Source organism: Indicator indicator, chromosome 30 (genome assembly GCF_027791375.1).
Source record: "Indicator indicator isolate 239-I01 chromosome 30, UM_Iind_1.1, whole genome shotgun sequence".
Classification (NCBI taxonomy): Eukaryota; Metazoa; Chordata; class Aves; order Piciformes; family Indicatoridae; genus Indicator; species Indicator indicator.
The window spans coordinates 7,702,808-7,713,588 of record NC_072039.1 but is presented as its reverse complement, the minus strand read 5'-3'; the positions used below and the strand labels follow the sequence as shown (position 1 = coordinate 7,713,588).

Here is a 10,781-nt window from a genome sequence, read left to right as displayed (position 1 = left end):
ATGCTGCTGTATCCTGTTTTCAAGGGATAACAATGGGTTAAAAATCTTACCCTGGTATGAGAGGCAAGAAGTAGTTGGTGGAATCAAAAGGTTGGAGATACTGGAAGGAAGACCCTATGTTAGAGGCTAATGGGAATAACTGGGCTGTATCTTTCAAATCACTCCAGAAGGGCTCATTTGTATCAAAGTAATCACATAGAAAAAGACCCTTCTGAAGAAGACAAACAGGAGAGAATGGATGCTGATAAGGAGATGGAGTAAAAGGAAATTGAGGCTGTTAGAGAGCAGGCAGCTACCCTGTTGGAGCTCCTGCCAAGAGAGACCTGGACATGCTGGTTCAGGCCCTCCACCTCTTACAGACAAATGACCAGCAGGCCCTGCTTTGTCTCAGCAAAGCTGCCTTGCCTAACTGGGACTCCTGCCAGCTTGCCTCAGCTTCTCTTAAAGAGGGCAAACATTAGACTGGATTTAAAATAATTCACTGTTTCCCCCTCTTTGCTGAATTTCTGTCACAGGAGCTCCCTGTCAGTCTTGCAGCCAGACAAAAGCTTCGACTAGCACAGCAAAAGTGTAGGAATTAGTGCCTTAGGGCAGGCTGCAACTTCTAAAGCCAGCATCAACAGCAATGAATGCACTGCCACCACCAAAGCTCCCTAGTGAGGAAGGAGCACGGTATTCACAGGTCCCTAAAGTAAAAAAAAAAAAAAGCCCCAGGACTCAACCAGGGGCTATACCAACCAAGAGACACAAGGGGTCCTCAAGTGGAAGTAGCAAACCCCTGTGAGCCCAGCTTAGCTACACCAGTTGTAAAAAAAGTGTAGCACGGTCAGAAGGGTCCTGCCCTGCATGTACATAAGGCTGCTCTATGAATAGATGGGCAAATAACACTGCCTCACCATTGTGGTATGGGATGTAACATACTGAGAGTGTGAGAGGCAACGTGCAGGGAATGTTTTCATTGTGGCATTTCATCCACAATTACATCTTCTGAACAGCAGAATTCTGTGGTCCAGCAGGACGTACAGGATTTGGGGCTGTACATTGGGCACTTTGCAGCACACAGAAAACTCTCATGGAATATGTCAACAGCTTACACATTGATGGGGTCTTCAGGAGTCCTCATATTGCTGGGGAGTCCTACCCAAGCCCCCATGGGACTAGGTAGGACTGTGTGAGAGATGTTATGTTCTTCATTTGGAGGTGCAGCAAAGGACATTGAAACGATCCATGCTTTTCACTGATCTATGCTTTTCCACAAAATCTTGACCCTACCAGACACCTTCTTGCAGAAGATGCACTGTCCACAGCCTTCTGCACTGTCCACAACCTTCTGCACTGTCAGGAGCTGGCCTCTTTCTTGGCACAAGGTTTCTATGGAGCCAGGGACAGCCTTTGTTTGATTCAGTGCAAAACAGGGAGGTTAAGGGGAAACTGTAGATAAATTTTGCACATGTTTCTAATCCTTAATTTGCAGATCATTAACTTCACACTGTAACCCTTGGGAGACAAGGTCACCTGCCTCATGGGCTGGGAAGGTGCTTTTGCAAATAAGAGTGTTTGTTCAACATTGCTGATCCCTGCTGATCCGTTATGAAAGCCACATTAGTTATTGTAGCCACACGTTATGTACAGTCATGTGATGCTTGAGGCCTGAAATGCATTTAGCAAGCCAGAAGAGATAAGGCAGGCTACAATCTGGCTTTCTTCCCTTAGGTTTGCAGAACGTGTTTGCAGATGTGCTGATCTCTAGGAGGCTGGTGGGGGCAAAGAGGCAAATAGGAGGTGGTGTTTTCTCCAACTGCCTGTTTCAGCATCAGGAGGTAATGAGAAGATGAGGTCATCTTTAACACCTTCTAGTAGCTGTGAAGATCTCCTTCCCACATCCTGAGCCAGGCTGTTTGCATCAACACTGATCTTCAGCCTTTGTGACTTTAGTCATTCCACCTGGCTTTATGTAGAGCTATTGGGCTGAGCTGGGTCTGTTTCAATGGTGCTTATTGCAGCAGCCAGGTTGAAGTAGCTCCCCTGATCAGTGAACCAGCATGATCAGCATCTTGGCTAGGAAACTTTCAGCTTCTAGCTCATCTGATGTCTATCACATGCACTACCTTTCCTCTTTCTGTTACCAGTTTTACCTCCTAGGTTTTTAACGTTTCCAGGAAAGTCATAGGTGAAATTTGTTAATGCATTTAGGTATAACTGAGAAGGAGGGATTCAGAGGAGTGGCTGTAGCCATTGCATCTCTGAGGATGTGGACAACATTTCTCAGCCACTAACTACGAGAACAAGGAATTGGAGTAGAATACCAAGACTGAATATTTGTGCTTGGCTCCTCACAGGACAAAGCTGAGCAAATTTTGCTTGCCTTAGATGGGGACAAAACTAGTGTGACATTTTGTGGGGTACCGAGCTTAGATGTTGGTTCTGCAGTTGGTAGCTGCTACACATGACAAGTGTAGAAGCAGTTTCATCTCTTCTATCCAGAGGCTACATAACAATGATTACAAGTGCCAAAGCTTCCTTTTCTTAGTCCAGTACTGGGAGTCCCATTGTTTCCTGTTCTTCTAGGACCAGTAGCTGCTAGGTGTCACCAAAGCATGTAATATAGGTGGGGGAACCAAGAAGTGAGGTTTTGTCCTTCCTGAACAAGGCATTTAGTTGTACAGTCTTCATTTGCAAGCTGACTTGTGAATGTTTAATTGGAGCTCTTTACTGCTAATCAGGCTAAGGGTAACGTGGCCTTGCACACAGAGTGGGAGCTGCCTCTGCACATCCTTTTACTGGCTTACATCCCCAGATCTTGTGCAGGACATCTGGATCTCTCCGAGGAGCAGAGTCTCATCCACACCTCTGCTGCCCTGGGAGCTGACCTGCTCAGCCCACTTTGTACTTCAACAGTAAATTAAAGGTCTTCATTAGCTTGTTTGATAGTTGAATAAAATGCTTTGAAACACTGGCACATTAACTGCAATCAAGTTTTGAAAGGTCTCTGGTTGCTAGAAGGAAATTAGCCTGATAAATCGCTCTTTTCAATTAAACAAATGGGTAATTTTTCACAAGCAAGCCCAGGAGCTATCATCTGGGAAGCTGCCTTTTTTTTTTTTTTTTTTTAGCTTTTAAAAAATTATTATTTAATATTTTACGCATGATTATTCTTAAAGAACCTACTCTGTTTTTCAGAAGTGACTAATTGTCACTGGAGTGTAAGATAGCAGCTTGCAAACCCATCCTGTCTCTCTGCCTCAGACAACCCCATTGAGGTCTCCTGATCGAGCAGTGGCCTATGAGTTGTACTTTCAAAATGATAATATCTAATGGTGTGACCTTGGTTCACTGCCTGCCTTTCTGTGCCTTTGTTTACCTATTTGTCTAAAGAAGCATTACCCTCCTTGGGTCAAAAAGGGCTGTTTAACTTAAGCAAGGAGCTCCAAGATAATTATAGTTATTTAGTAACTTTCCTCTCAGAGTAAACTGGTTAAGGCTGCTAGGAAATGTAATGTCTTCCCTTTTGGTTAAAACCAGGAACTGACCTGAAGATACCTCTGGTCCTTACAGCTTTAAACACAGTCTGCATTCAAAAAGTACTCTCAGAGCTTGGAAGCTGGAACAGATTGCTGTGTCCCATGTGTAGTGAGGCTGAAAGGGACCCCAGAAATGCACACTGACCCCGGTTTCACACCACAGCTATGGATGTGCTAAGAACTTCATATGCTCTGTGTAGTGCAGGAAAGTAAATGCCAGTATAAACAACTGTGACACTGGATTCATCTTGCCTTGGGCATACTTATCCAGGGTATTGCCATTACATCATTCCCATTAGGGCTTGTATTATCTCCTGGTTTATATCTTAGAAGCTGTTACAAGCTCTAGTCAGAGGTCAAGATGCTGTTGAACTTCAGATGTTTCTGAAAGAAAAGCATAATTCTGCCAAGAGCAGAGCAACGTTAGGTTTGCAGCAGTGCAATGTCATACAAATTGTATGAGATAATTTAATCTAAATTATATATATATATATTTTTAATGAGGTTTTATTGCCAAAAATGTAGGCACTGCATGTTAAAATCCATATGTAAAAAAGTTCCCATAGCTTCCATCTTTTGAGAACTAAATAATCTGGGGCTTTTTTTTACGGTATCAGAAGAGAACCACAGATGATCTCAGAACTTCCTTCCACCATCTAAATAAAATAATACTTAAATATCCTACTGTAGTTTGGAATAACTGCATAAAACATGATGACTCACGTGATTAGACATTCTCCTTTATTTTTCCTCTGTGTACAGTGCTGATCTTCATGAACTGTTCATCACAGGGCATAATTACAGGGCGTAATTACATTCCTTTCACCTAAACTGTTTCCATGTTGGCTTTTTTTTTTTTTTTTTTTTTTTTTTTTAATTCCTGTTTCCTGAAGCACTGCTTGTTGGTGAGTGTTTCAGTTTGGTTTGGAAGCAATCAGCATGCAGAGACTTGGCTGCTGGGCTGCAGTGTGCTTGATGGGAAAACTTCACGTTCAGACAAAATTCAGACTCGCAGGAGAATGTTGGTGACCTGTACCTGGCTGTCCCTTGGTTGCTGCAGAGATAAATGTTCAAGGCAAAAACAAATCTTTTGGAACTGAGGTTTTCCACACAACACAGCATTCCTGCTGAGGACCTCACTTCTAGGCAAGCTGTGCCCCAGGGTCTCACCCTGTGCCAGCTCTCACCTTGCTCACCAGTAAGGAGGTCCTTGTGCTCATGACCAGAAGCTGAGATATCTGAAAACTGCCCCTCAGACCAAGTACAATCTGCATTCTTCTGCTGGGGAACCCAAACCACCTCTAGCCTCAAGGCTTCCAAACCCATATTTTGCTTAGTGGGTGGCATCTGACCTAGAGCACTGAGAAATCTCATCTACTTATGATGGCTCATAAGTGCTCTGCTCTCCATCCAGGCAGGAGATGACTCATGGTCCTTAGTCCTCATACTGAGATTTGTTTTGCTGCTATCTCATCTTCTTGTTTTCTTGTCCCTTTTCCCCATTTCTTTGTTCTGTCTGCCCAGCATGCACTGTGGTAGCTGACACTGGAAGCTGTGTGGGCAGGGAATGGATTTTGGCTTTAATAAAGAAGTGTGGTTACATCATCTTGCACAACAGGTCCCTTGCTCTGTGGCTGGGCCAAGTCAGTCCTTAGAGTTGCAAAAATATGGAAAACTTGGAATTGCAATAATCAAAAGATATTATAGTGTGTTATATATAATAACAACACATTCTAGGCTGCTCTCTGCATGGAATCTCCCAGGTATACCTGGCAACAAGGGGGAGAGAGATCTGAATACTAATGACAGTTGGAGGATGGGGCACTTAATAGTGTTTTGGCTAATTGCCAGGTTGCCTGCTCTTGAAAAATTTGCCTGTGCTGAGCTAGGCAATTTTCTTTCTTTCTTTCTTTTTTTTTTTTTTTCCCCCCCCAAAGTGTAGAAAATTAGGCTGGGTGTTAGCAGGGCTTTATGTTTTCCTAATGCTTCCTACAGTCGACTATGTCAAGGTTCACATAGCCATGAGGCTTGTGTTTCCAGCTCAAAGAGGCCTTCAGGCCTTCTTTGAAAGTCTTGGAAAACCATAGCAGCTGAACAGACCCAGGCAAGAGATTGCAATTTTGGAGAGCACCAGATGTAAACTTGCAAAATGTAGAAGTACTTTTGTGTTTTGGGGGGATTTTTTAGCCTGCTTGCTTGATTCTTCTTTTTCTTTTTTCTTTTTTTTTTTTTTTTCAGTAAATGCAGATGACTAACTCAGGGCCTCTTTTCTCCTTCCCTGCAGGCAGAACAATGTCTCTGATGATTTGCTTGCTTCAAAAGGTCCCCACTGATTTTACCTTTGGGTCTGTTCTACCATCTCTCATTGTTTCGTGTAAGCATTTTCTGTGGTAATTAGAGTGGTAATAGCACAATCCCTGGTGGCCTTCCTGGAGTGTCTGGCCTCTCTGGGTTGAGAAAGCTCTGCTTGGGGCAGCATGGTTTTTCTCTATGTGGGAAGGGGACAAGCCAATGCTGTGAACATTGTCCTGATTACGATGGAAAATCTTGTAAAGGAGGAAAGTTTTGCAGTGTTCCCAGAAGTGATTCAGGCTGCATTTGTCTGATTTCCTCTGGAAGCTCACAGCAACCTTGGCGGTGCATGTTTTGTCCCTGGCTGCTTCCTTCTGGACTCTGTGGTCTGCATTGTCCCAGAGGAACACAGATATCTCTGTGATTTGTAGATGCAGGTGCAGGCACTTCTTGTTGCTGGGCACAGATACGTTCAGAGCTTTGAAGACCAAGACCTTGAACTGGCAGTGAAAGCAGATTAAAAATCCTCTTCAGCTTCCTAAAATGCAACGCCTACAGTCTTCTGAATTTGTGTGAGGCAACGAAGGAAAACAGCTCCTCAGTTTTTCAAGGCTTATCAAATCTCCACTTAATTTTGTAAACTTTCATTGTTGCCTTTCCTCTGAGTGAGTTTGAATTACCATTGACATGAATTCTTCTAACTTGAAATATTTCCTTTTAGGATAGAACAAAATTAAGACAGCCTTTCAGAAGTGTGGCCATGGGGCAGAGGAAGAACAGACATGTCCAGGGGAGAAATACAGCCATCCAGTGGGAACTAACAGAGTAGAAGAGGTTTGAAAACCTAGTTTTAGAAGCCTGCCTCCAGAGCTGGATTCAAGGAATTTCTGCCACAACACCACAGGCCCTAAAAGCTTAATTTACAGCTGCAGAAGCTTTGCCTGCTGTATATAGGGAGGAGGAGTGGCCTGGAGCAGGGCTTGGCTAACTGAGCTCTGAGCTTGTGCCATTGGGCAATGCTGTGCCTCAGTTTCCCCATGGTTACCACAGGAGAGTTGCTATTGATGGTCTTTACAAAGCTTGTTTGAGATCTAGTGAAAAGTGCCATGGTGGTCTAAGTGGCATTGTTGTTGTGTTCTTGGCCCAAGTCCTGTGTTAAGAATTCCCCAAGCCTGAGTTTAATCCCTGGTTTAGTTTGCATGGTGTCAGCAGGGCTCAGTGCAGAGGAGCCAGTGCTCACAGCCAGCCTGGCTTGCGGTCAGCATCCTGGTGCCAGCCCCGTGGCACTCCCAGTGCCAGAGCAGATTCCATTCCTCAGGTGCTGGTTAGAAGGTTTGTGCATTCCCACCTCCCTTCAACCTCCTTGTTGAGGAGCAGGATGCAGACTGGGACCGAGAGGCCGTTCACCCTTCCAACACTAACAGCTGTCATACATACAAGGTTGGGTTTGTGTTCTTAGCAACGGTGGGTTTTACCTCCGTGTTACTTTCATTCAAAGTGGGCTCTTTCTCCACTTTATCTTTGCTGCACAGCGCGATGGATGAAGTCTCCCCATCCGCCATGCAAAAGCATAAAGAGTGTAAGATTAGTGCATTTCCCTACCGTTCATAAACTTCTGAGATTCTCCTTTCTGCTGGCTTTTGGCTTGTAGAAGATTTTCCAGATGCCCCTTGCGCCTCCCCTGCCCGAGTCCAACGAGAGAGATGCAACAGAAATGAACCTGACCAGGGGCTTACAAACCTTGCTAAAAAATATGTTTACTTTCTAGTTATCTGACATGCCCACATCGCCCCTGAAGGCAGAAGCGGTGGGGTGCGATGCGGTGGGGAGCGCTCCCTGGGCCCCCTCCCCAGGGCAGGGCGCAGCAGTCGATGCCGATGCCGGCGGCGGAGCCGTCCCGCGGTAGCGGCGGGCGGACTGCAAGGCCCGGCATGCGGCGGGGCGCTGCGCAGGCGCGCTGGGCCGCGCTTGAGTGGCAAGTTGTTTGTTCCAGCGAGCACCAGCTGCTCGGCACTCCGGGCTCCGCTGCCTCCCTGCCCGGCTCCGCTCCGCGCCCCGCCGGCCTCCCCCGCCGGTCCAACTTTTGCACCCTCTGCTCCCTCATCCCAGCCCCCGTCCCCACCCCCGGAGCCGGGAAGGGAGAGAAGGAGCCAGAGGAGGGGGGAAAGGAAAAAAAAAATTAAAAAAAGGCACCGACAATAACAGCCCCCCTCCCCCTCCCCATTCAAAAACACAAAATAAACCCCAGGGATAGATGAACTACAAATGAGAAAGAGGAAAAGATGGAACTGCACATCCTAGAGCACAGGCTCAGAGTGGCCAGCATAGCCAAGGAGAGCATCCAGTTGTTTACCTATGGATTAATCAAACTTGCTTTCCTGTCCTCCAAGACGAGGTAGGTGCTGGGGATGGGGCAGCGCGGGGGCTGGGTGTGCTTTCGCTGCAAGGGGGCTGGGTGCTGGGGGGGTCTCTTTGCGAGGAGCAAGGTGCTGAGGGGGGGTTCCTATCTTGCGAGGAGGCAGGGTGCTGGCGGGGGGGAGGGGGTGTTTCCCACCTTGCGAGGAAGCAGGGTGCTGGAGGGGGGGACAGGGGGGTCCCACCTTCCAGGGTGCTGGGTTAGGGACACCCTCCTTGCGAGGGGGCAGGGTGTTTAGGAGGGATCACCTCCCTGCCAGGGGGCAGGGTGCTGGGAGGTACCCTCTGCCTCTGCGAAGGGGCTGGGGTGGAGGGGGGGTACCTTCACTGCAAGGGGGCAGGGCAGTCTCCTTTTTGTAAAGGAGTGGGTCGATGGGGAGCCCTCCTTGAAAAAAAAAGCAGGTCCCGGGATGGAGAACGCTCCTTGCACGGAGTCCTGGGGTGAGGGGCACCCTTGCCAGGGGGCACGGTATTGGGATAGAGGGCACTCTCCTTGCCAGGGGGTAGAGTACCCTCCTTCCTGCAGAGGGGCAGGGTGTTGAGTCCGGAGGACACCCTCCTGATAAATCGGCAGGGTGCTAGGGTGGATGAGGAGACCCCTCCTTGCAAGAAGCCAGGGTGCCGGAATGAGGGGGGACACCCACCTCATTAGAGGACAGGGTTATTGGTGGGGGGGGGTGAGTGCGGACACCTCCCCATCCCAAGTGTGGGAGTTGATGATGGGTCTCAGCGCTGGAGTTTGGGGTCCCCCCCCATGACGCCGGAGGGCAGCCCCCGGTGCGGCTCCCGCTGCCCTTCCCGGGCCGCTGCGCTCGGCCGCGAGTGGCTGAATGAAAACAGGTGGGGGCCGGGGGCCGGCCGGGGCAGGCGGCGGGCTCGGGGCGACCGCCGGACAACAAAGGCAACAACAGCAACCAGAGGAGGAGGAGTGGTGGTGGATTTTTTTTTTTTCCCTCTCGCCTTTTCTTTTCCTTGGTTGTTGTTCCTTGCAGCACTCCCTGAGAGCGAATCCTCCACACGCGTGTTTGTTCCAAAAGGTGCTTTTTCAGTGCTGCCAAATTGGGAGAGGACGGGGGGCAATGCAATGCCTTGCACTTGGTTCTCTTTAAAAATCGTGGTATTGAGTAATATGGATTGTGATAGCTTTCGGGGAAAAAACAAAAAGAGAGGGAAGAAAAATAAAACACCAAACTGGAGTGGAAGGCACTGTGAGAATTTTATTCTCTTCTAAGAGGAGGAAAAAAAAACAAACATATTCAGGCCAGTTTATTGAGTGTATGAAGCTGCCTAGGCCTTTCACAGCAAAACAACTTGAACTGCAATTGCATATTCTTGTGCCTTCACTTAGCTTGTTGACTTTGTTGCTCTATTCAGAAAGAGGAATACAAATGTAAATAGCACAGCTCAAACTCTTCTTGTTTTTCCAGCCTGATAATTAGTATTTCGGTTTCTGCCCAGATTCATCTCGAATAGCGTTCTTGTATGAAGGTGGGAAATGTTCCTTGGCAGTAGGAAAATAATAAATAGATAATAAATTTGCTTTTTATTTCTTAAATTGTTTTCTTCTAAGCTGTAATTCAATCCTCTCTCTGCGATAGTGCTTGTGGATGAATGGACCTATTTGTGGTGTAATTTGATTACACTCCCTTATCTCACAGTTAAACTTCATGCATTGAAATTTCACTCTGATTTGGGGCTCGTCCCATTTGGCTCACCACTAAGGTTGTTTGCAGTGTAAGGTATATCAGCACCTTGTTTACTGCTGTCCCTGAATACTTAACTGGGCATTAAAGGCTCTTCAGTCTTACATTTCTATTTTTAATGTGTTGTTTCATTATAAATGAAAGCAGTTGCTGGTTTGGTTTTTGGTTTGTTTTTTTGGGTTTTTTTTTTTTGGAGGGTTGTTGTTCCCCCTCCCATGCTTAAAATGTCACTGTAAAGGTCAACAGGGAGATCTTTAAATCTGCCACCCTTAATGCATAGTCTGGGGTTTGGTGAGGGTTTCCTTTCAAGTTCAGAGATGGTCCTCTTGTGGTTTTGTTTCACACTACGTTTCAAATCTTCAGCGTTAGAGAGCTGTGAGAGGGTTAGGACAGTAAGATAAGCCTTTTGGATTATGTATATGATACCTTGCCCTACACTTGGGTGCAGCACTTGACATTTAGGTATTGCTTCTGGTTACTGGGGTGTCTGGCCCTTTCCATGTACAGTGAGTATCAATAATCTTTCCCTACTTTCATCGGTTCTCACTGGTCAGGAACAAAAAACTGTTTGTGGAAAGGTTTGTTGGCACAGGAAACTTCTACTTGTTTCCCTTTTGTTTGTTTTGCTGTTTTTGCAGACAGTAGAGATGCAGGGGAGAGAGGGGGAAGCTTGTTTATGTCGTTCATAAGACAACTGACAATACTGAAACGTTGCTTTCTCCCCTGTGCTTTTTACGTTGCCTTCTCCTGTGTGCTTTTTTTATGTGCCCTGAAGCAACCAAGGTCCCTGCCCCAGAGCCTTTCTGCTCTGATGATTGCCATGTGTATGAGGAAGGTGAGAGTCTTGGAG

The 10,781-nt window shown here is 46.7% G+C and overlaps 1 protein-coding gene across 1 annotated transcript in view; it reads left to right on the top strand.

Annotated features, from left to right (window-relative positions):
* Positions 1 to 7,937: 7,937 nt before the first annotated feature.
* The window catches only part of CASTOR2 (cytosolic arginine sensor for mTORC1 subunit 2), a 126,848-nt gene continuing 124,004 nt past the window's right edge, over positions 7,938 to 10,781 (top strand). The window contains exon 1 of the mRNA XM_054394227.1: positions 7,938 to 8,208. Within this exon, the coding sequence (XP_054250202.1) occupies positions 8,096 to 8,208 (113 nt within the window). The 5' untranslated portion in view covers positions 7,938 to 8,095. The remainder of the gene's footprint in view (positions 8,209 to 10,781) is intronic.